Source organism: Rattus norvegicus, chromosome 8 (genome assembly GCF_021556685.1).
Source record: "Rattus norvegicus strain SHRSP/BbbUtx chromosome 8, alternate assembly SHRSP_T2T, whole genome shotgun sequence".
Taxonomy (NCBI): Eukaryota; Metazoa; Chordata; class Mammalia; order Rodentia; family Muridae; genus Rattus; species Rattus norvegicus.
In genome coordinates, this window is record NC_141541.1 from 17,656,950 (window position 1) to 17,683,762 (window position 26,813).

Sequence of the window (26,813 nt, forward strand, 5' to 3'; positions counted from 1 at the left end):
CAGAGGCCTGCGCTCTAGGCCTGGCTTTGCCATTCTTCTTGGTAAGACTCCAAATGTTCCTTTGCCATGCCCTTCTCTGTAAAATGGACATCCGGGGTAAGAGGGCTGCTGCTCCGTTCTACCCCAGGGAGGATGCGAGACAAGGAGCATCAGGAGTCACAGGAGTGAAGAGGCTGGAGAGGGTGACCTGTGAACCTGGCAGAGAAGTGACAGGACAGAGTTCTGGGCCCTGAAGACACGAGTCTCCATGAAGCCGTGCTGCTGTTCGCTGTATGAGCCTGGCTTCACCAGATGCCTCTGGACTCAGGGTGCTGATGTGAGTGCAGAGATAAGAACAGCTACCTCACAAGAGTCTGGTGAGGGTTGTTTTGAATTGTTTGAGACACAGAGGGTCTTTCTAGGCATCCCAGGCTGGCCTTGAACTCCGCTGTAACCTATCTAGATGGGCCTTGAATTCATGGTCCTCCCCTCTTAATACGGTGATCACCTCAGAAGTGATAATGACAAAGGCGGCAAGGCTCGGCGAGCACGCTGCACTCAGAAATGGCCACTTCCTTCCTTCTCCACCAAGATTGGCTTCTCCCCAGCCCTGCGGCACCACAAGGGAAATCTTTCTGTTTTGATGACCGAAGTGAGACCTTAGCCACTGACCTTCTGTGATTTGCTGGCCTCATGCTGGCAGGCTGGGCTTCCCAATCTTCCTGCCCCTCCCCTAAGGAGGAATGCAAGCAGGGGGTGGGGGAAGTCCCCAACCTCCACCCCAAACAGCTGAGTGAGCACAGCTAAAAGAAGAAATGCTTTGTGGGTACGGAAAAGGCCAGTTCACCCTGCAACAAATCCCAGGTGTGGGAGATTGTAGCCCAGGCCAGACCAAATTGTACCGTGACACTCAGAGGCATAACAGTGTTCCAGGTTGTAATGTGTTCCAAAGGACCCACTGGGCCAGGTCCTTTGAAGAATTTGAAAGCGTGTAGGAAGCAAGAACCAAGGAGGGGGACTTTCCTTCGGAAACTTCTTATCACCCCACCACTGCCACCGCCACCATGGCCGCCGCCGCCACCACCACCACCACCACCACACCACACACACACCCTGGGCTGAGGGCCTTCTTAATCGGCTTCCTGGAATTAGTCCCTCCCTAACAACTTCGGGGAGAAACTCAGGATAATTTGTGGATCTGCCTGAAGATCTGTGACTCAGGATGACTGAGCCTTACTGGCAGAGACAGAATTTTAATGAGGACTCCATGAAGCAAAGAACAGAGCCCTAAGGCCTTCACACTTCAACTTTCCGTGGAACTTCACTACAAATGAAAATCCCACCCTGGGTATCAGGCCTCTAAGCTGCCAGCAGCCTGCTGAGGTGGGGTTAGAGGGTGGTTTTCCAAGCAGATGACCCCCCCCACCCCAGACCTTGAGATGTGTAAACAGACACAGATGTACGCCCCACCCCCACCAACCCCCAGCGTCTGAGTGTTTCAGCATCACTGTGCTTTCTGCCTCTACTCTGAGTTCTTTTCTCTGCAAAGCAGTCACTAGTTGCCAGCCACCCGGGTCTGTCAAGGAGCCACCCACCGGAATCTCAGATTTCACAGGCAGAGCGAGGAGTGTTTGGCACTGACTGGAACGGCCTATGCTGCCTGTGGTGCTGCATATTCAGGCTCCAGGCTCAGCTCTACCATTTATAGCTGAATGACTCTGGGCAAGTTCTCAATACTTCAGGCCTAGTTTCTTCATTCATCATCCGAGAATGGTTTCTTTCCGATAAGAATTGTTTGAGATGTCTATGTCTATTAAAAAAAGGGCTTAGCCAGGAAATCGCATATAACCAGTAAATAATTTTTGTAATTTATCCAGTTCAGACCTAACTCTGCCACAGAGGGTTTGGCACCGTTTCCAGTCTTCACCAGGCTCTGCTTTAAGCCATGAACTTTTCCTGAACCTCTGCCCAGGTCCTCTGAGGATCCCCGCAATACCAGCTGCCCACAAGAACTCTCAAGTTCCAGTCAGGGTGACCACTGGTCACTGGGCTGTGTCCTGTAATGTCAGCTCTGCTTCATTCTGTCCTGGGTGTCTCCGTCACTGCAGACCGATAGTCTGAGCGGACACTCCGCTGTGTTAAGTACCATCAGCTTCAGAAGCTCATCCCATACCCGGGCTCCTCTGCGGGCAGCTTCAAAACAGCTCTACCCCCTGCTATGGCCAGCCTTGCGGAGGACTGTGGGTCTGTGAGCTTACAGACTGATGTGAGAGCGTGGTCACAATAAGCATGGCCATGCCCCTGTTACCATGGTAACTGAGTCTTACCATTCTAAAAACTCTAGAGTTGATTCTATTGCATGGCACCAGTGGGTCCCACTGACGTCTGTTCTCCCCACTACCCTCAGCCATTGGCTGAGATGCTGTTCACATTCTGAGAGCAATGGGAAGGGACTGGTGTGTGTGTGTGTGTGTGTGTGTGTGTGTGTGTTGGGGAGGTATAGAGAGGGGAGGGCGATGGTAGAAGCAAAAGTATTCTCACAAAGGCACAGATACTCATGGGACAGGGCATCCATCACACACTCATTGTCAGCCACCCAGGAGCCGGCTGCATGGGTATTGGGTGCAAAGGACTTTGGCTTTTGTAATAGGCTGCAACAGTGTATCTTCTCTCAGAGCATATGATGTTCCTTTGGGAACAGTGGTTCTCAACCTTCTTAACTCTGCAACCCTTTAATACAGTTCCTCATGTCGTGGTGACCCACCACCACCATAAAAATGATTTTCATTGCTGCTTCATAACTAATTTTGCTAATGTTAAGGACCTTAATGTAAATATCCGTGTTTACTGATGATCCTAGGTGGCATCTGTGAAAGGGGTCTGGACCCACAGGTTGAGAACCTCTGTTTTTAGAGGCTTTCCCTCTGGTAGTCTTGGTGAGAGGAGATACTAGAGTATGATCCATAAACACCATCCATATTCATTCCGTGTGAGCTACTCCATGTCAGAGCTACAACATGCCAGAGCAGTCTAATGATCCCAATGTCTGCCTGGGTTTTCATCCCCTTCCCCCTCCCCCTCCCCCTCCCCCTCCCCCTCCCCTCCCCTTTCCCCTCCTTTCTCCCTCTCATTTCATCTTTCCATTGTTTGGCAATGGGCAAGTACACAACCTAGAGGCACATTCTTTAAAAGCATGGGCCTCAGGGATCTTGGATCTCATCAGTGGCTCCAGCTCTCGCCACAGAGCTCTATCAGTTTGGGGGCATGGAAGGGTGACATAAAGTCAGTACAGGACCACAGCTCTGCATCAGCCTTCTGCCTCTTACAGGTAGGCTCTACTCCACAGAAGCCTCAGCACCCTCATTGTTTAGGGCTGAGCCCCACTGATTCAATAATTGGACAAAGAGAAAGAACGGGAGGGGGGCTAGCCTAGACTGTTAGCCCTGGCTGTTCTGTCCTCTGCCCTCGGAGCTTGTAAGCAAAGCTAGAGCCCAGTGCCTGACACTCAGTGTGAGCTCAATGATGTTGGCTGGTATCAAATCTGGTGAGGACTAGAGCTCAGGAGATGGCAGTCACAGCACCTCAGGTCCCCATCAGCACTCTGCAAAGCAAACATTCTGAATCCTAGTTTCCCAGGGGGCAATTGTTTTTTCTTAAAGTAGCATAGGTAATGCTGCATACATTGAGGATCTGTTTGATGTCTAATCAGACTCTGTCAGGCAGGCTGACACAGTGAAGGGGAGGAACGGGAGAGACCATGAGAGCTGGCAACGGGAAAGTGGCCATACCGCCTCTGCCGTTGGGGAAGTGGCGATCCCCAGTGGGTGACAGCCAGCTTCCGTCCTCCAGAGTCCAGTTTCCACTGAGATCCATGCTTCCACCTAGCCCCTCGTGCATGCAGCTCTCATCAAACGCCTGAAAGACATAAAGGGCAGAAACAGGTATGGATTACTGCTGATGTCCTCCAGGAGAAGACGCCTTCTAGGTTCAAAGTGGCCAGCTTCCCGTCCATCCTAGTATTTTAGCCTGCAGTCTTATTACAGAGCTGTGAATCTGGCCTGAGTGTCCCCAAGCCACGCTCCTCTGTCCATTGGTGAAGAAATGTTCTCCAGAGAATGTTATCACACCTGCATCTTGGGAAAAGAACTTTCTTTTTACTTTTATCTTTCATGTGTGTTACTGACTCCTAAAATTTCAGGGAAAGAGGGGAGAGTAGAAGTATGAAGAGGAAGTTAGGAGGTGAAAGAGAAGGAAGAAGGAAAGGAGAAAGATAGAAGGGAGGGAAGGAAGAGAGAGTGCATATATATATATATGATCAAAATCATCAAATTAAAAGGCTATAACTAGCTATCGTTATATATAATATATACATATATTTCTACAGTTCCTTATAGGCTTCAATAATGGGGAAGAGTATTGCAGGACCCCAGAGACCAATTTTCCATTTGCCAAGCCCAATAGGAATGCTGTGTCACAAGGATGCTTGGCTTTCATGAAAACGTCCAACCGCCACACTAACTACCCCTGAGAAGGCCCTCCTGGGAAGTAAACTGCATTTTCGTTGATGACAACTCATGGCCAAACTTTTGCCCACATTACAAAGCAATGTTCCTAAGATTATGGAAGGCACGGGGCCTCAAATAAAAGTGGTTTTTGAATAATTGAACATGACTGAGTAACACGACTGTGGATGTGGCAAGTGGGAGTTCCACTGGCAGAAACCCTGAGGCCTGATTGGATGGGCATAGTTGATGGCTTACTGTAATCAGACCAGATAGCTTGATTTGATCTGTGAAACTTCCAAAATGCTGTTCAGAGCCGTCCCGTGGGTCCGCCCACAGCCTGCGCGGCTGTAGCCAGAGCAGGTCAATTGCTCCTGGGAGTCGCACCAAGCAAAAGTCTGAGATGAAGCTCCAAGGCTGATAAAAATTGTGGTCCACTCAGTAGACAGCTCGCCAGAAATCTGTGTTCAGTCTCAAGGTCTTAGAAGATAATTCTGAACAAGAATGAACGTAACACAGTAGCTGATGACAGCCTTGGACTCCAGAATCCAGAGCGCATCCTGGCTCTAGCATTAACTTTGACCTCTCAACAAATTTCTTTATCTGGACTAAACTTTCCCCACTCTTACTAAAAGAATCAAGATGGCATCAGAGGGTGATTCAGGCTCCCAAAGTTTGCAGACTAGCATATTTTGCTTTTATATACGTGTTTTGAACGATGATGACTTGTACAGGTTCATATATTTGAATGCTTGGTGCCTAGCTGGCGGAACTGTTTGGGAAGGACTTAGGAGGTGTGGCCTTGCTGGAGGATGTGTATGACTGTGGGTGGGCCCTGAGGTTTCAAAAGCTCATGCCATCCCCACACCCCTTTCTCTGCCCTCCTGCTCATGGATCAGAAGTAAGCTCTCAACTGTTGCTCCAGTGCCATGGCTGCCTGCCTCCTGCCACGTTACTGACCATGATGATGGCCACGGACTTTAACCCTCTGAAACCAGAACCCCAATAAACTCTTGCTTTTGTAAGTTGACTTGGTCATGCTAGCTTTTCACACCAACAGAAAAGCAAGGCACAAAGGCAATCTCTCTCCTGTGTCAGTGGACTGAGGAAGCTGCATTATTTGTTCTTTGGCTAGCTAAGTGTGTAATAGGTAGCCAACTGAGCTAGAGGTTGCTTACTATTGAGCAGGATACATTCTCTGTGCAAAACTAAACATGTAAGTCAAATTGGGAAGCATAAGCTGATCTCAGCCCTTGGAAGATGAACATCAAATGCTCAATGTCATTGACAGCTATATAGAAAGTTCCAGACCAGTCCAAACTGCATGGGGTAGCCTTAACACAAAACAAAACTAAAAACTCAAAAGTTTCTGGAATAAATCTAATCTGAGTCATGTCCATAATGGTCTTGCTTAATTGACTGAGATAAATATATAATGTTTATATCTGTATTGATCATTAAATAATATTAGTAAACTAATAGTCCCGGGAAAGTTTTATTTACAACAGGCTAGGAATTCCAAATCACTTTATTAATTCTTGTGTATCCCTGAGGAGTTGAAAATTCCAAGAACTTTGCTTGATTTTTTAATTACCCCTCAGAGAGCAGTGTGTAAGGTAGATTCCTGGAAAGATAGACACAGCCCTGAGTTTCAGAATTAGATTTGTAAGATGCTGTCTTCTGGGCTTAGACTGGAGCCCGTAAGTGAATTTTAGCCATCTGGACATTTGAGGTTCCTTTTGGTAGACCCCACTGACGTGTCTTGACACTCAGCTTGGGAAAGCTATCTGCTGCACTATCCCTCCAGACCCAGAGAGCCCTGGGATCAGCCATAAAATTCTAGAGTTTAGAAAACAGTTTCCAAGCCTGTGTCCCTATGAAGAAACTTATCCAGAGTTTTCTCTAGGAATCTAACTTCTTCCCAAGTAAAAGCTCAACGATTAAAGTAAAATTTAAGGAAGCCACGTTAATCTAATGACAAACGAAATTGCCGCAGCTCTGAGAACAGGGAGCAGGGACTGCATTAGGTAGCATGGGACAGCATGTACAGTGATATGTATGCCTAGAACTGCCCTCTACAGAGATGAACCACCTACACACATGGGCACTGGGGGCTGCGAGACGCTGGGTGCTGTGAGTACACACTTGCTATTTAATAAATACTGGCGAAGAGAAGGAAGGACTAAGTAAGGCTTACACGTGAGTCAGGATCCTAGCCAAGCATTGCACCCCCTTAACCTCCCAAAGGAGACATGTTGATTTTGATGAAGGAAGGTGAGTAGTAGGGATTCAGATGTATGGGGATTTAGCACGGTCACTCCGTGACACTAACTCCTCTCTCCTTGCTTGTGTGCCTCCTAAGTGAGGTGGTCTCCCAGCCACTCAGGCTGGGATCTCAGCCCTCCACGGCTGGTTGATCATTCACATCTAGTCAGCCACTGGCCTTTGGTGATTGCCCGACATAGAATCCATTTGGGTTGGTTCTCACTGCCTGCACTGCACTCACAGCCGTGTGTCCGTGGTGTCTCTTCCCGTCCCACTAATCACACTTTTGTGGTAGCAGGTGCTCTTGAAACCTATCCGATGAACTCACGCCTCAGGTGAGTCGACTCATTGTTACTAGAAGAAAGTGAGGACTATTCAATGGAGCACACAGGATCTAGCTATGGCTGGGTGTGTACAACTCCCGAGTAAACGTCATCCCTGGCCTTTTGCATTTTTGCTCATACACACATCCATACCTTGAGTAGGATTATTTTGACTGATCGTCATCCTCACTGTGCTAACCACATCTTACCTATCTCATGTTTGACCTGGTCATGTGTTCCCAGAGTCTTCCACCAGCTCCCGCCCCTTTCACCACTTATGACACGGTATTACAACTCTACTCATGTGTCTGAGAGGTTTGGCTTTCACTTTACTAGCTTAGTGTGCCTTGTTTATATTGGTGTGTTTACATTTTCCCAGTGGCTGACACTGAGTAAATGATACAGATTGTGCTGAACAAATGAATACACTCAGAAAGGGAGGAATGTGTAGTTGTAGTTGGCATGAGCCAATCTCAGTTTAGCAAGTCCCTTTGCATAGCACTCTGCACCCTCACCCACCACCCCTGTTTTGGCAATTTCTCCACCTAGGCACACCATATCTACCTCTGCTTGTATCTGGTCTTGACCCCGTCTGGCTTAAGTGGCTGAGAACTCCCCTACCCATGATCCTATTTCAACTTTCATGTCTGCCCACCTGCTTGGCATGTCTGATTGCCTGTGTAGACACCAACCTCCCTAAACCAGCCAAGTCACATCTAGAGTCCTAGTCACCAGGGTCATTTCTGATGTTATGAGCTTGACCTAGAAATACAATTCAGAAGAATCCTGCCTGTACTTTGGTAATTTACTTTGCCATTCTGTGGTCCAACCTGTAAAGGAATTCATTAACTACAAGTACAATGCTTGGAGAATCAGGTAGTATATTCTGTTGTTAAGGGATTTAAATAACCATTTGTTCTAAGGAATGTAGACCTGACCATGGGAGGCAGGACTACTCGCTGATAACTTGAGCTATAAATTAAAATGTACACAAATGTGTATGCACCCATAAATGCATGCTATAAAGTCACTCAGTTGATAAATATTTATGCAATCTTTAGAGTGGCTCCTAGGTCCTAGCCACTGGACTAAATGGAGTCATGGATAGATTTTTGTTTCCTTTTTTGAGGGAAACATGTCTGGACAGATCACTACAGCACAAAGTAACAAGTAGAAACAGGGCTACACACAGGGAAACACAAGGATTTGCAAAGAGTAGGTTCTAGAATTGTGAAGATGAGCTGGAGGTCTTAGTTCAACCCTTGTCTCCTCCTCTGCTCCCGAGCAAATGCTGTTCAACCTGAGCTGAAACCAGAGATGCCGAGCTCCCTGAGTACCCCACTGCATCTATGAGCACCAGTCAAGCAATTCAGTTAGATTTTTCAACAGGAGACTAATCATGCCATGCATTCTGAACTGTTTCATCCCTTTCTGGACTGTGTTCTGCCCTTGAAAGGATGTCTAAAGGCGAGACGTATGTCTCTCTATGACTAGCAAGATCTCACCCCACTTCTAGTATTCTCCCTGCTTGCAAACCTAGGCCTGCTTCTTCGATGAGCCAGGCCTAAGAGGGTGACATAAACATATATGGTCCCACACAGAAGCTAAATGAAGCAACTGACTGAAGTGGGGAAGGGAAGAGGCCACAGCATGGGAATCAGTCTCCCTTACCACTCAGTTCTCAAGCACCTGAGACCCAAGCTTCGATGTCAAGGGTAGATTGTCATAGCTGACCACAGTTGAAGGTGGGTATTCTTCTCTTTGGGCAACCTCAAGGGTTTATTCTGAGTTCCAACATCTAAATTTGGAAAATCCTTTCCCATCTAGCTTAAAATAACCCAAATATAGAAAAAGAGACACTTGGACTCTTAATATTCAAAATATATAACTTAGTAGCACTTAAACTTTGGAAAAAAACTACGTGAACATGTACTGTGAGGACATTGTTCTTGGTTGAATAAAAGGGTGAGAAGCACTTGGAAGGACAGAATCCTCTTCTGTCTGTAACGCTCGAGGTCTGAGCATTGAGCCAATCATTCTGTGCTTCTCACTGGTGTCTGAGAATCCTCCCCACATCATAGAACCTGGAAATTTCAATAACTTGAAAAACATTATTTCAAACTAGCTTCTCCAAACGGGTAGAGTGTTTTCAAGGCTATGGCATAATTTATTGATGTTAATATTTTACGTGTGCCAATAAATAATTCATACTGCCACTCTCTAAGGAGCTATGGCAACAGGCATATTTTTAGGAAACATAATGAAGTTGAAAGTTTTAAGGTCCTCTACTGAACTCAGGCATTTCATTTCTAAAGCTGGAGAACCAACTCAGGACCTTCTCCATCGGAACTGCCCCCAGCAGAGGGCAGTTCCTGGTCCCCTTTCTTCTCAGAACACCGCACACTCCTTCAGCACAGTCCTTTTGCACCGGAGAGAACTCCTCTCACATGATGGTCTGTCACATTAAGGCTACCTCCTCAGGACAAAGCCTTACATTCCTACTGGAGCACAATGACCAGACTGGCTCAGACTGGTATACTATACTCTCATCTGAGAAACTCAACTTCTCACACAACACAGGGAAATCTGCAGTCATAACAAAAACTCTCCCACCAAAATCCACCATCCTGGCAGTTCAATGTCTGGATACAAATGGATGAACGAAGAAAAAATATGAAGACACTGAGGTTCTCTTATTTTTTTAACGCATTGACCCAGCATGGGACTCTCCCCTACACTCAGTTTTTCCAGTGTGCTAAAGAGGTCTCAAAAAGTCTCGTCTCCCTTCCTGAGCACCATTTGGGGAAAGCAGAAATCAGCTAGCGAATATGCAAAATGATACACAAGTATACAGCTGCTCGCTCTCCTGGCGAATTTGTTTATAGACATCACTCCATAATCGGCATTGAATTTCAACTTGGCTGCTCAAGCTGTGAGGTGACAAGCCTATGGGAGACAGGGCAAACATAGTGGTCAGCAGCAAGGACTCTGGGGATAGCTCTAAGCTAAATCCTAGGAGTAGCAGTGGTCTTAGGTAAGCTAATCTGATGAACCCCCCCCCCCTTTTTATTTTCATTTTTAACATTGGGTCACAGCATACCCTTGTCAGGTCATTGTAGTAATCAACTGATAAATATCTGTAATGTGCCCAGTGGAACTCCTGACCACACTAAAAAACATCAACCACTGATGGTAGTAGCCATTGTTTTTGGTTGCCATCAGTAACACTTGAAGAGTCTCTTGGTCCTTTTTGTTCCACCTGGGGTGAGCATGAACTGTGAGGAGGTTTGAAGGCTGTCACTGGTCTCCATGATGGCTCCATTGGCTGATGGCTAGGGTGCATTTGTCTGGAAGAAGATCACTGGAAAAAGTGGGTAAGAGTGCAGCTGCCCTGGGGGCCAGTTCTCAGAGGGAGAAGGAAAGCCAGCCAGCAAAGAGCAACAGAGGTGAAGAGGCAAAGCAACAGCACAAGAGCCTTCTGGGGAAGAGCCCTAAGCAGCGAGTGCCACAGGGTGTGGGGAACCACTGCAGAGGATTAACTGTCTTGGGGAAGGCACTGGGATGAGGCCAGGGAGACAAAGAGCCAGATGAGATAGCTTGCAACAGCTCTGATTACAAACCAAGAATAGAGAGTTGGCAAGAACAGAGCCCGGGGCTGTGGTGCATCTTGAAAGACATATTTGAGTTGGAGGAAAAAAAAAAAAAGCTACCATCCAAAACAGCCCTGTGAGGTTCTTAAATAATTTCTAATTCTCTAACTGCCACATGCTTTAGCAAGCTCGACTGAATATAACTGACTGGTTTAACCACAGCTATCTATGTCCAGCAGTTCTGGAGGATGCAGAATTCTAGAAGAAGGTGCCATCTGATAGATTACATGCCACCACAAAGGAGGCTCTTCACCACTCACTCCCTACGTCTCACAAGGCGGAGAGCGATGGGAGGCCTCCGTCTCTCTGCTCTTCTTGCAAGGGCCCTCCCTCATTATCCATGACCTCAAATGAATCTACCCACTCTCCAAGGTCCCGCCTTTAAATACCACCACCTGGATGGAGGGTTAGATCTATACAAATTTGAATTTCGAAAGAAACAAGCATTCAACTTGAGTGTATTCATTTTAAAAATTTTAAATTAAAGTAATCTTAAAATTACTCTTAAATTTTATCTTTAAATCACAGAGGAAATAGATTTGTTTTTCCACTTCCATGTACTAATGTGGTATTCATGTGTGCGTATGTGTGTGTTTGCATCTGTGTGGGTGCAAATGCTCTTATGTGTACCTGCACGTGGAGTTAAGCAGGTTGCCGCAACACTCACCACTTTCTGTGTGTTCTGGTCCTCATACTTACACAACCAGCTCTCTAACCACTAAGCAATCTCCCCAGCCCCCTAATTTTAGTAATACGACTTATTTAATCTATGTAGTCAATATAGAATATGCCATTAATGCAAGACATTGTTCGTGTAAATGTTTGATGTTTGCATGTTGCATTGTTCACAGCTGCCTGTACGTTTTCCACATCACATTGGACTGAATTGTTTCAAGGACTGAATAGCTACACAAAGCCAATATTCAAAGTCAAGGGCAAAGTGAACGTTACCACCCTGCTCGTTCCAGCTGAGGAGGCCTCCGAGAAGTCTAGATTCTTGTAGTCAGAACAGGACTTTGGAGGTGAACCCAGGCTTCCCCCAGCATCTTACTCCACTCTGGGAAGTTTCATACTCCACCGAAATCTATCTTCCACGTCATGCACTGGGGCTGATTTAGTGCTTCGCTAGGCTGTTCATAGCACATGTTCTGTCTACACAAAGGAAACCCACCTCTACCATCACTTTCTCCCTTCAATCACATTGTGGCTTGATCATCTTGTTTCGGTTGCTCCCATCTTCCCTTGGGCCCTGCCAACCATAGGGTCACATACCTTCCCCCAAAATGGATTTATTCCTACAGTCACCCATTCAACCTCACCCAACCAGAGGCAGACCATTGTGAGGGAGGCCAAGCATGTGTCAAGAATATGGAGACAGGATCAGTCAGGGTGGAGAAGGCATCAGGAGAGATGTGCAGAGTGGAGCTGAGAGGGAAACAGCTTCCCGCATTGGGAATCTAGCCCCATCAGGGAGGAGTATTAGGTGGAGAGTAAGCCGGACAGGAGAGTTCTTCTGTCCTTTGAGTACAGGCTTCCAGCCATGTCGTTAGAACAAAGTAGCTCTCCAAATAAAGAATTCCTACCTCCTGATGCCAGTCACAGTGTGGGAATTTTTGGTGTGATTTCTCAGGGACATGGCTAGGATAGGCTCGTTATATCTGCTTGGGTGGAAGGAGCTGAGTAGCTCCACCTTGGGGTAAAAAAGGCAGCCTGTCCCAGAACTGCGTATGTGCACACAGTGTGAGCATACTTTGCTGCAGCTTTCCAGGTTTATTTGAATTTAGTTTCATGTCAACACCACAGAGAACGGAGAGTGCTCTGGATCGTGATTCCATAGACCCACGTGCTGAGACTGCCTCGCCATGGTGGCCTTCTGGGGACCCTGGGTGCCTTCCATCCCCTGCAGCAGGATTTCCCATCTTCTGTTGTGCATTAGAACTTTCTAGGGGACCTTTAAAATATGTTAATGTGCTGATTCTGAAGCAGAACATGGAACTTCTGGGGCAGGCTCCAGGCTTCCGTGTCTCCTAAAAGCTCCCGAAGCTCTTCTAATGTGGAGGAGCTGAGGTATAGAATACACCCTCCTACAGGCTTAGGGTTTGAGCAGACATTATTTCCAATTATATAAGAAATGCAATACGATGTTTTTTGTTGACTTCAAGGAACACGGGTGTTGAGTATGATCAAAAGGAGAGATCCCATTCACCAGTGACACCCCAAAAGTCACTCTTCCAATATAGCTGTTCCTGTTTCTTGTTTTCATTTCCAATAATTACCGTTGTACATGCAGATGTGGATGCATTTATAACACCGATAATAACACTCGCCATAAGACTGAAACAAAGCAATTGTAGCTGGAATAAACTATTTGCCAAAAACATTGATGTAAAGCCAGGCATATAATCCCAGCATTTGGGAGGCAGAAGCATAGGCAGGCAGCTCTGTGAGTTCAAGGCCACCCTAGTCTACATAGTAAGAACCCAAATTGTGTAGATGATTTGGTGTATGGAAAAATAACCTTGCCACTCAGTAGGAGAAGCTAGATTTCTAAGCCTACTGTGCAGAGCAGGTGCAGGGCACTATCTTAGATGTGTATATGCAACATTCTTTCTAAATAAAAGTGGGAACATTTGTATAGTCCTTAAAAAACAGTTAACAAAATACAATTTATACTGGGAAACCACATAGCCACACAAACAAACTAGCACTGTAAGAATATGTAAGAACTTTTCATGACTGAAAATCATGTTGACTTGTAAAATATAAAGCAGTTTACAAACAGAGTTTAATTATAAAAGAAAGGCACACACATACTTAAAATCACATAAAGGAGGGGCTGGGAGGCCCTTTGAACAGAGACACTTACAGGGAAAGAAGTGAGATTTCACACTGGGTTGGTTGTATGTGTTGGTAAGAGTGTGTGTGTGTGTGTGTGTGTGTGTGTGCCTGTGTGTGTGTCTCTGTGTGTGTGCTGTGTGAGCGCGTGCCTGTGTCTGTGTGTTTGAGAGATTTTCATTATGAAACTAAGTCCAGCCTCAAACTCTCAGCAATTTTCCTATTTGGACTTCCAAGTACTAGGATTACAGCAAGTGCCACCAAGCCCTGCCAGGCTTATTCTTGACAGAGTGCAAAAGTAACCCAATGGAGGAGGCCTAGCCTTTTACAAATTGGTGCTAGGGCATTTTGACAAATTTACACCCTCCCTCCAAATTACCTTTGATTTGACTTGAGCCTTTATAAAAAAATCAATACAAAATAAAAATCAAAGGCGTAAAGTGCAATATATAAAGCTACAACTCTTAGAAAAATCAAAGGGTAGAGTTCAAGAATTATGTTTAGGTAAAGAATTAGAACTTGCCGTAGAGAGCACACTGTGTCACAGGAGAACCTGAAAGGCTGGAATGTGGCACATTGAGGGCATGTTTCAAAAATGAAAACACTGATAAACTGAACTCTATGAAAATTAAACACTTGTTCTACAGAAGGTTATAGCATTGGTGAAAATATTTGATATGATGTTTCCAAACATATGATAAATGGCTTTAATCTAGAATAAGGATGTGTGTATGTATCAAATTTTTTGTTATGTTAAACATGTAAACTATGCAAGTACACATGTCACTGAAAGTTCACACTGACAGCAAACAACTACATTTAACCCACTAGGCAAGCACAGATTACAGCCACAGTAATAGAACACGCCCACTTATCATAATGAGTAAAATAGGAAATAGAGATAATGCTAAGTGTTGGCAAAGATACAGGTAAATTCCGTGATCACACATGGCTACGGGCAATATAATGCCCCCCTTCTAAAAAGCAGCTCAGAGGCTTCCATTAAAATTAAAATCAACTTCCCATAGGAATCAGATGTACCGTCAGGATTTGTCACAGAGAAGTGTACATTTGCCTTCATACGGAAACTTGTATGTAAGACTAACGGCAGCATTTGGGTTATATGTGTCCCCCACGGGCTCATGCATTTGAACTCGTGGTTTTCCAGCTGAGTTATTTTAGAAGGCTGTGGGACCTTTAAAGGTGTGAGCGTCACAGGAGATACTGGGTCACTGTGGAAAGGCTTCAACTCTTTGTAATCCCACCCACTTCCTGTGTGTCCTCTGCTTCCTGACTGCAGAAATGTGAGCAGCTGTGTGGGGAAGCCTGTGCCACACTTTCTCTGTCATGATGGACTGTATCCCTCAAACAGTAATCCGAACTGCTTCATGTTTCATATTTGTTCACACCAACAAGGAAAGTAATTAATGGATTTGTAGTAAACAAAAGATAGAAACAACTTCAGTGTTATTCCAACGAGCAGGATGGCAAACAGCCAGCCCACTGTGGTGCATCTATTCTGAACAGTGCCACTCCCTAATGAGATAGAATCAGCAGTAATGTGGGCAAAAATCTGGGGGTCCTCAATGTCCCACTCCAAGTGGGCAAAACTACATAAATTCTTTCCTAACACACAGTATGATATAGTCAATGGGCTTCAAGGAAATAGAAATAGCAGGAAGCGGTAGAAACAGGTCTGCAGTTAGGTCAGAGCTTTGCGTATTATTGATGTGGTAGTCACATGAAGCTCATGAGATAAATTTACATACAATCACGCACACACACACATACACATACACACATGCATACACACACACACAAACACACACACACACACACACCACAACAGAGTGCAAGCAACTAGAGAAATCTGAGTGTCTGTGGATCGTAACAGCATCAGTGACCCAGTTCTGATAAAGCACTGTAATTATGCAGAATGTTAATCTAAGTGAGGCTTGTTGCAGTGGGCCACAGACTCATAGATACATAAATATTTCATAATAAAAGATATAAAACATATGAGCCAGTCATTCTTTAATGATTGGAATGCCTGCATCATGCTTGGTCTAGGACTCTGGTATGACTAGACCAGCTATAAGCTGAACAAGCCGTGCCTGTGAAGAATTAATTAATAGATCAAATTTTTTGACCCAATTGATAAGATATAATTTCCCACTTAAACATACAAAGCCCAGTACCATCCATCTCTTAGGAACATTAATAACAACCTGTAAATACACAGAGCAGAATTTTAACATCGCCTGCCATGGCTTCTCACCCTCTCTTCTCTCTCTCCTGTCTCTCCTTTCTCTTAGATCAAATTTTCATAGATTAAAATTTGGTATTTTCTGCAAATCAAAACAACCCTGAGATTTCACCTCATACCAGTCAGAATGGCTAAGATCAAAAATGGATGTGGAGAAAGAGGAACACTCCTCCATTGTTGATGGGGTTGCAAGTTGGTACAAGCACTCTGGAAATCAGTCTGGAGGTCCCTCAGAAAACTGGACATAGTATTACCTGAGGACACAGCTATACTACTCCTGGGCATATAGCCAAAAGATGCTCCTCATATAACAAGGACACCTGCTCCACTATGTTCATAGCAGCCTTATTTATAATAGCCAGAAGCTGGAAAGAACCCAGATGTCTTTCAACAGAGGAATGGATACAGAAAATGTGGTACATCTACACAATGGAATATTACTCAGCTATCAAAAACAATGACTTTATGAAATTCTTAGGCAAATGAATGGAACTCGAAAATATCATCCTGAGTGAGGTAACCTAATCACAGAAAAACACACATGGTATGCACTCATTGATAAGTGGCTATTAGCCCCAAAGCTCGAATACCCAAGATACAATCCACAGACCATATGAAGCTCAACAAGAGGGAAGTCCAATATGTGGATGCTTCAGTCCTTCTTAGAAGGGGGAACAAAATACTCACGGGAGGTAGATGGTGGCAGGGCCTTGGGAGGAAGAAAGGAGGGGGTAGAGGATAAAGGGGGGCAGGATAAAGTATGGGAAGAGACAGGGGAGATGTACAGAGGGTCAGGAGATTGAACAGAGGTATGTAGCAATGGGGGATGGGGAACTGGGGGTAGCCACCAGCAAGTCCCAGATGCCAGGAAAGCAAGAGGCTCCCAGGACCCAACAGGGATGAGATTAGCTGAAATGCCCAAGAAAGGGGACAGAGAACCTGTAGAGACCATATCTAGAGGTTAGCAAGGCCACCGGTTGAGGGACGGAGCCACCCACTCATCTCCAAATTTTTAACCCAGGATTGCTCCTGTCTAAAAGAAATATGGGGACAAAGTGTGGAGCAGAGACTGAAGGAAAGGCCATCCAGAGACTGCCCCACCTGGGGATCCATCCCATATACAGACACCAAACCCAAACAATATCGTAGATTCCAAAAAGTGCATGCTGACAGGAGCCTGTTATAGCTGTCTCCTGAGAGGCTGTGCCAGAGCCTGACAAATACAGAAGTAGATGCTCACAGCCAACCATTGGACTGAGCACAGGGACCCCAATGGAGGAGCTAGAGAAAGGGCTGAAGGGGTTTGCAATCCCATAGGAAGAACCACAATATCAACCAACCAGACCCCTTAGAACTCCCAGAAACTAAACCACCAACCAAAGAGTACATATGGGTGGACCCATGGCTCCAGCCACACATGTAGCAGAGGTTGGCATTGTCTGGTATCAATAGGAGGAGAGGCCCTTGGTCCTGTGAAGGCTCGATACCCCAGTGTAGAGGAATGCCAGGGCAGGGAAGCAGGAGGGAGTGGGTGAGTAGGAGTGGGAGAACCCTCATAGAAGCAGACAGAGAGGAGATTAGATAGGGGGGTTCTGGAGGGAAAACCAGGAAAGTGGGTAACATTTGAAATGTAAATAAAGAAAACATTCAGTAACAAATTAATTAATTAATTAATTAATTTAGTATTTTCAAGATATAAATAAAGGAGGTGAACTGAGTATGTACGTCTTGCTCTCCAGAGTGATGTTATGCTTCATTTGGACTATCTTACCAAAGAGTAAGCTGTGAGCTGTTAAACTGAAATCTTTTGGAGCACACTGGGTTCAGGATCCCTGTCAAAGTCACCCAACTTCAATGCCTCCTTGAATAGACTTTGTGCTCCATTGTGTATGCTGTATAGGACAAAGATTGATGTTGGGTGTCTTTCTCAATGTATCTCCACTATAGATTTTGAGACAGAGTCTCTCACTGAGCCCTGAGCTCACTGATTCATCTAGATTGGTTGACCAGTCAGCCTTGGTGATCCTTCTGGCTTAACATACCCAGGATAACGGGTATACACTGCCACATCATGCTTTCATGTGGGTTTTGGGGCTTGGACTCGGATCCTCATGATGTGAGTTCTTTACTAACCAACCCTTAACCCCCAGAGTTTAAAAAATAATGGCTTAAATGAATGGAGCTTCGAAATACTCAACTATCAGCCATATGGGTAAGAAGAAAATTAGAAGAAGACTCAAAAAGTCAAAACCACGTGGCCTCACATCAGCCAGCAAGGCTTGGCAATCTTTGAAAAAACATTTTGGACGGTAAGAGGAAAAATCTGGGTATAAAGATGGATATTCACAAAGCAAGTACTCAATTGAATATATTAATTGATGGCTTGTCTTGGTCACCTGTACTGTGACTGACTAATGGCCTGGGCTTGCCAGAGTTGCTATGATATTGGCATGGTGGTGGCAGTACTCTTATCAGCACCATACCAACATGGTCACTTGTACAGTTAGCTAGTGTTTGCCTATGTGGCATGAGCATAGGGGTGCACTGTGCAACTGTTAGTTACCCTACAAGCATCATTTTACTTAATACCCACAAGGCCATGGTGCAATGACATCATCATCAAGACTTGAAGGATGAGGGAGCTAAGGCAAGAGATGGCTCCATACCGTGTAGGTTCAGCCAACTAGAAATGTCAGAGCCTCGGATTCTAACTCTAGCCATCTGGCTTCAGAATCCATGCTCTTAACTACTAAATCTGTGTCTTCTTTAAGACTTATTTTCAATCCCAGTCTTCGCTGATTTTTTTCCCTAGGGGTGATCAGCTGGGATGTTCCTTAACTTCCTCTTTTCTCCATGGTACCTGTTCCCCTAAACAGTTTGTATCAGAAGGTGAGATGGGGCCAACAGGTTAGGCAACGCAGAGCTTCTGGAATTGCTTCAGAGACTGAGGTAGATAGGAGATAGAAGGAGATGACGTGAGGTGTGTGTGTAACAGGGTACTTACCAATGGTTGTGTTACAATGGTAGGACTCATTAGCAAAGTTATCATGTTTCTCACACTTCTTTTGTCAAATAAGAATTATTGACTCAGTAAAATTTTCCTACAAAAATAAACACAAATAATGACCTTGGGGTTTTTTTGTTTTTTGTTTTTGGTTTTTTTTTGACCAACGATATCATGGGATATCTGTCCCTTATATCAGCTCAAGGGCTCTACCCAGGAATGGTGTCTGAGTAGATTAGGCTCCACTCAAGTTATCTAACGCTGCATAAATCTACCCTTGAGCTCGGACATTGCACATTATTGTCTCCCAAGGTTCTGTGGGTGGCTGGGCTGAGCAGGGCAGTTCACACCTACCGTGTGAGTTCCCCACATTGCTGTCCTCTGACGATGGTGAACGTATCTTCCCACCTGTGCTTGGGATGCCTGAAATGCCACCCAGGGAGGGTTGGCACTACGACAACTAGTAATCATAAAGTTCAAGCTGAATCCTCATTTCCCAGAAGTTAGTTAAGCAACAAGCCGCTTACATCACTTTCTATGGTGACTGGTTTCCCTCTGAGTGAGGGGTAGACAAGGGCAGACAGAAGCTGCAAACCTTAGCTCTGGCTGTCTCTGGATGTCACCTTCTGTTTTGTTGGCCAAAAACCAGCTCCCCAAGACTAGCTTGGGTTCAAATGAGAAAAATTTCCATCAATCCTCTACGGTAGAGCAGACATCCAGATGTTTAGCCAATGAATGAATGAATGAATGAATGAATGAATGAATGAATGAGCTTGTGCTTAAAGCACTAACATGGATATCCTTAAGTCACTCTGAAAGCAAAAGGCCTTCTGGAAGATTTCACCTCAGAATCCTATATGCCCTGCGTTTCCAAGGATTCTGAACATAAAGGTGCTACACATGAACGTTCCGCTTTGTCTTCAGGTACATAGGAACCGGCTCACTCAAATCCCCTGCTACACACTCAGTGGCTACTGTGTTCAGTGCATTCTCTGGTTGCTTGCCCGTCTCAGTGTTCTGTGCTATTTATTTATCAGGCCTCACATAGTGTCCCTCTGTGTTTGTTGCTGTGCCTCCTTCCTGCTGTGCCACATATAGTTAAATTTTACACACACACACACACACACACACACACACACACACAGAGAGAGAGAGAGAGAGAGAGAGAGAGAGCTATGCTACAGTGAGAGATTAGAGACCTTCAGAGAAAAGGAAAAGAGAAAAAATAGCCAACGGTTCTTAACTGCTCAGTGTTGGGTCTTCTACAAGTACACTTACTTCTCTATCCCAGTGAGATTGGCCTTATTTTTGCCCCATAACAGGGAAAATGAGGAAAGGAAGGCCACGCGGCCAAGACCAGGCCAAGGCGGGCTGTAAACCAGGCCAGGGTTCATGGCAGCGCCAGTGGGCCCAGCTCCTTGGGAAGCTGACACTGGAGGATCCTGAATGGGTTACAGTAAGTTTGAACCAAGTTTGGGCAACTTAATGAGACCATCTCAGAATAAAAAGTAACCCCAGCAGCTCCCAGAAGGCTGAGGCAAAAGGGTTTCTGTGAGGCTGAGGCTAATCGGGAATGCACAGCAAACTGCCGGGCAGGCAGGGGTCCATAGCAAAAATCTTGTTTGAAAAAATAAAGCAATAATTTTAGAAAACTGGTACTGGTATCGTTCAAGATTGTTCCAAGTACTTGTGAGAAAGAGAGTCCTGTGTCGAGGGGTGAAAGGTCACACTCTTAGCAGTCCCTTGGTAGTAGATCATCTCCTTTTCCAAATCCCGTTCATTATCTGTAAGCATCTCTGTAATAATCTTGATGCTTTTATCAAACCTCCCCAAGGTTGTAAGATCTCTGTGTGTCAGTCAGTGACAATGTAATTCAGGGACAGAGTGGCAGGGAGAGTCCTCTGGTGTTTGGAAGCACAGGGCCTGTGCATGCACACCACACACACACACACACACACACACACACACACACACACACACACACACACCCCTCGTTCCCATTTCCTTAGAAGAACTTGCATGAACAGGCACTAGGATGTGTTTGCTCATTTCTGCCAGGAGTGCAGCAACGCAGCCGTTGTTTATGAGAGGTACCTGCATGTCGGGGCAGAGATCCTGGGCCCCTTTGTCTCCTGCTACATGCCTGAGAAAGAAGGAAAGCATTCAAGCCAGCAAAAAAAAAAAAAAAAAAAAAAAAAAAAAAAAACAAACAAACTGAGGCTTGCCACAGAGCCTCTGCCTTCTGCATACCAAATCTCTAAGGGTTGACTCAAACACAAGACCAATGGTCAGAAAGGTACGGAGTGTGGAGGATTCCAGCCCGACACAGGCTGCTTTTAGTTACCTTATCAATTAAAGCACAACTTATGAGAGACACCCAAACCCAGCCCCTACTCGCAGCCCCCGACTACTCCTGAGACTCAGAGTTGAATCATTCAACCAGGGTCTGCTACCCTTTCAGGTGAGGACCCAGGACTTTCCTCCCCGATCCAAACCAGCATCGCCTGACCTCACTCCAATATCTCCAGGGATGCCCTCCAGAGTCTCCTGAACCCGATGTCCCTAGGAGGGAATGAACTAAATGAAAATGTGCTTACCTGAGAGAAAGTTCTGGTGCCCAGCCGTGGGAAAAAAAACCACTAAGTTCTAACAGCAGTGACAGCGACTCACGAACAAGTCAGCTAGTTTTAAAAGGTGACTTCATCCCTGGTGCCGTGGAGTTTAAAAAGAGCAGCGAGTGCTCCCTGACCGAGCCAACTCGGCTGCCTCATCCGTGATGACTCCATCCAGAGCCACAGGCATTGCCCAGACACGCTCAGCCCTCACAAGGTGGAGCGCAGGAATCCCACAGCTCTGTTGTTTTGGATCCTCTCAAGGTCCTGAAGCACCAATCAGTAGCCTCTGCTGACTCAAGGGGAGGAAAGCCAGGCACTTACTTCTTTGAGCCAGGTCATTATCTCCCAAGAATCCAACATGAAAAACCCCAGCACTCTAGGGAAAGAAAACGCATGGCTAGGAAAATGGCGGAGAGGGAAAGGAAGGCGGGCGAGAAGTTTGGAATAATTGCCTTGCTAGGGAGTTCTCGGAACTCCTGGGTGAGCAGAAAAAGGTTACTAACGAACTGGTGACTGGACTTCGTAGGGGAAAATATTCATTTTAGCAAAGAGGGCTGTCTAACGAAGGTGACTGGGTTTCATTTTCTGATAATCACCCAATTGAGTGTGGGGTCGTTGGTCATATTGACAAATCAGTCCTAAACGTGTCCACGTCCTACCAGAAAGACTGGGAAAGAACGTTTATAAAGAATTCGGTTTTAGGGGTTGGGGATTTAGCTCAGTGGTAGAGCGCTTGCCTAGGAAGCGCAAGGCCCTGGGTTCAGTCCCCAGCTCCGGAAAAAAAAAAAAAAAAGAATTCGGTTTTGTCTATTAAACAGAAGGTGCAGCAATTGGGTTTCTAACATGGGAGTCGGGTCAGTTACTCAGTGGTCCAGGAAGCAGCTCTCCATGACAACTCCTTGTTCTAGCTGGGGTGCCGAGTGGTGATGGCTGCAACCCCCTCTTGGAAGTGGAACAGAGGGTTGAGTTGAGCAGCTGACTGCCCTTCACCCATCCCTCCATGTCATGGGAATTTAAGGAAAATCTAGGTCACTGGACATGGATTCGATTTCTTGCTGAGCTATTCTGAGCCTCTGGATCTCTCTGTGCCAAGTGAAACTGCAGGAAAAAATAAAACAAGAAACTATCCCTGTCTAATCGAATATTGTATTAGAATCTGACAGTAGAAGCGGGTATTTGAACTTTGAAATGTAAGAAACGTCAGCATGGCTTTTAGAAAGGGACTTAGAAGGCCTCTGTTCAGGGTGCAGATAATGAGCCAATCGGAGAAGGGGTGGAGTTTTATCAATAAAAAGATCCATGAGTGAAGAAGCCATTTTTATTTAGTTCATCATAGTATCCTCGAAGGCTAGTCTACAGAGGCGCAGAGCAAGTGTCCCACAGAGGACCTGTGGTGCCAGCTCTGCCCTTTCCGTGTTTCTAGAATAGTCCTGCTGAGTCTTAAAGTCACTACTTTGCCAGTAAGACCATTAGAGAGGATGCAAGCCAGGTCTGTGAGACACAGGAGATTTTGGTCCTTAGTGTTATCTCAGTTTTCAGGTTTCCCACAGAAGTCACAGTGGACTAAAGAAGAAGCCTCCTTTTCAGACCTCATCGACTCTGAAGTCAGCTAGACACTCATATCTTCTCCCTGAGACCTGGACACCGTCTAGGCAACACCAGTTGTCAACATTCTATTAACGTTGTTAAACATGGTGGGGAAGTGGGCTGATCTTAACTTGAGACTTGCCCTGAGTTGGTACAGTAATCAATACCACCTTTGCTTTGGTCATCGGGGCTTCTAAAAGTGTTCTCAAATATTTCCCTTTGACCCTTAGCAGTGAAATTATTTTTAAGTATTTTTCCAATTCATTCCTGATAACACATAAAAACACAAATGATGTCAGTATACTAATCTTGAACCCGCAACTCTGATAAATTCATGAGAAGAATGTTCATGTAGGTAATCACATCATCTGACATTCACACCCTTCTGAACTGCACATTTCCTGTCCATTTATTCACATTCTTATTTAATGGCTTGGGTCCTCCTATCCAATACTGAATAAACATGGTGACAGTTGAGGTTCTTGCCTTGCTCCCAATTTTAAGGGAATTTTAAGAACTCAACAATTCACAACCATGATGTAGGCTGAAGGTCTTCTGTAATTAATTTGCCAAATTAAAGCACATTACCTTTTACTTTAAGGTTCTAACTTTTAGGCTTACTTTCCTCAGCACGAAGAAAACAGGCTGGAGAATTCTGGAATTCTGGGAACTCACAGACAGCATAAGCTAATGGCAAAACCCAATCTCAAAAACAAACAAACAAACAAACAACAAAACCTAGCTTTTTGCCTTTAGTGATTTCTAAAAAAGGTATTTTCTTTCTTCTATTTATTTTGGATTCATGTTGTCTGATTTTCTTCTTTTTCTAGGACCTTAAGACAAAGTCTTATATCTTTGGTGTCACATTCTTCCGATATATTTTGAAGCTAATGATAAGCCTTACTTTAACTGGAGCTTCGATTTCAAAATGTTCTATTTTGCTCTTTCAGTTCAAAATGTTTCTGGGTCTGCTTGTTTCTTTTCATTACAACAGATTGTTGAAAAAGATGTTATTAAATTTATGATTTTTTCCCTACTACCTTACTGATTTCTAATGTAATCTCACATGGTCAGAGGACAACTCTACACGGTGTCTGCCCTTGTAGCTGCATGTGTCATGGTGCACTGATCATGTGTGTTTGTATTGAGTGTAGATTTTAGTGAGGGTTGTTCTGTAACTATTACATAGGTCAAGGTGATTGGTAATTGCATTAGTTTCCTAAGATTGCCATAATCATGTACCCTAAATTAACTTAAATGACATAAATTTATAGTCTCACTATTCTGGATTCTAAAATCCAGCTATCAGCAGGAACATGGGCCTGGAACTCTGGGGAACTCTTTCCTTACCACCTCCTTGCCTCTCCTCATAATGGGCATCCTTGGCCTGCCTTAGCTGGTATGGCTTTGCCTCTGCCTTTGTATGGTCTTCTCCCTATTCATCTGCACCCCAGCTACCACCCTCAGTCCTGTGTCTGTGTCCGCATTTCTTTTTCCAAAAATTCAGCTTCAGGATCTGCCCTAAACATCAGTGCAACTTTTCATTTAAATCTCTGTAAAGTTCCTGTTTTTAGCAAAGTCACATCCTGAGTTAATCTTCACTCTCAACTCGAGGGCTTAGCGTCAGCCTAAGGAGACACACTTCTGGCCACATTTCTAATAGATTCCCCCTAAACGTGGGTAGCGCCATCCATCACGGGATCCTGGCTACACGCAAAAGTCAGTGAGAATGAACAGCAGCAGCGCTCATCTCTCTCTGCTTCCTGACTAGGAATGCAATGTGACCAGCTGCCATGCTCCTGCTGATAAGATGTCCCAGCCACAACAGACTGTACCCTAAAACTGGGATCCGAAGTCAACACCCCCTTCCTTGAGTTGCTCTTGTCAAGTATTTTGTCATAGCAACCAATCATAGCAGCACCTCATCCTGCTACTTCGAGGACAGGACAGAGGAAAGTGACGGATCTTGTGCTCCACAGCCTAGTTTGTATCCCTTCTTTACCATTCAGTGACTGTGTGACCCTCGCAGAGTGGATGCACACTTCTGGCTTCCATCTGGTTAACAATCAAAGGGTCAAAGGGCAGGAGAGACCAATGAGGAGATGCTGGACCTAACACAATGAGCATCCAGCAGGTCCCTAAATGCTCCCTCCCCTCCCTGCACCTTACTCCTTCCCAGTTTGCAGAAACTGATGTGGGCACGTCCGGCTTGTTCTAAAGCAATCTCTCCTTGACCCTGGCCGTGTCAGCCTGGATTAGTGGTCCTGGTTCCTGGACCCAGCATTCTGGTTCCAGTTTCTGAACTTGATCCTGCTCTTCTTTTAGGGCCAATTTTCCATCACCTGTTTCTACCACTCAGTGCTGAGCCCCAGGGCAGAGGGTGCTGCCACAGTGGCTGGCTCTCAGCTGTAGCCGCTCTAGCAGAGTCTCAGCCTGGCAGGGAATGTGGCTAATTTTAGATTGTCCTGGGTTCACATCTGATGTGACAGGGCCAGGCAGTTCTACCTGCCCCGCTCAGGATCTTCTCAGGGCTGTGGTTTGTCAGAAGTGGCATGACCCATTGGTCTACTTCATGCCGAGAACGTGAGATGCTTGTTGCTGGTTGCCTCAAAATCTATTTGAATTTGATGTGCTAAAGATTTCTCTGAACTGGCATGGGTTGTTTCCTGCCTACCCTCAGGGAGGGCAGTCAAGTGTGAGTAGGGCAGAGCATCAGAGAAAGGAGGAAAAGTCTGGTGTGAGCGCAGGTAGAAAGGGTTACTGAATGATTTGTGTTTAGTGAGTGTAGAAGTCACGTGACAGAGTGTCACTGGGGAGCAGTAATGGTGCTCCCAGACCAGGCTCCACACCGAGTAGTGTGGGTTGGAAAACTTATGAGGTGAGGAGGAGGAGTTGTTGAGTGCTGCCCTGTGAGCACCTGATGCTATGCAGATCACAGTGCTGCCCAGGGGTTATGAAGGACAGAGAGAGAATTCGTGGGGCTGGAGTTGTAGTTCAGTCAGTAAAGTGTCTGCATCAAAAACCAGAGGAGCTGAGCTCAGATCCCTAGCACCCACTGCAAACCAAAGAGTAGTGGTGTGCACTGTAACCCTAGCACTGAGGGAGAGGGAAGAGGCGAAGCCTCTGGAGGTGGGCAGCCCAGGGCCTCACTGGCTAGCCAGTCTAGCCAGTAGGTAAACCATATCCCATACCTACTCCACTCTGCACACATATGCACAAACACATATCCATACCTACAAACACACATATACACAAACACACACATGCATAAGACACATAAACCACACATACACAGAAACATATACACACACATATATATAAACACACATATATACCACATATACACATAAAGCACACATACACATAAGTATACAAACCCATATACCATATATGAATTTACACAAATGAACATGTGTATATCACGAATACACACATATACACATATATATCACACATACGCACATATATAAAAACACATACATTCACAAAACACACACCTTTATCACAAATGCATACTTATATACAAACTATATGCATAAAACAGTATACACACATATACACAAACACACACATATACTACACATACATACACATTGCTACACATACATCATATATACACATGTATATAAGGACACACATGTATAACACACCCACTTATATCACATATTTACACAAACACAATACACCACACATATGACATACATACAAATACACATATGCCATGCACATATACATATAGCATACATGCATAAACATGCATACATCACTCATGCACACATATATACAA

The 26,813-nt window shown here is 45.2% G+C and overlaps 1 protein-coding gene across 1 annotated transcript in view; it reads right to left on the reverse strand.

The window, feature by feature from the left end:
• The window catches only part of Amotl1 (angiomotin-like 1), a 118,900-nt gene extending 97,231 nt beyond the window's left edge, over positions 1–21,669 (reverse strand). The window contains 2 exon segments of the mRNA NM_001429440.1: positions 3,768–3,894; positions 21,422–21,669. Coding sequence (NP_001416369.1) covers positions 3,768–3,876 — 109 coding nt within the window. The 5' untranslated portion in view covers positions 3,877–3,894; positions 21,422–21,669.
• Positions 21,670–26,813: the final 5,144 nt, after the last annotated feature.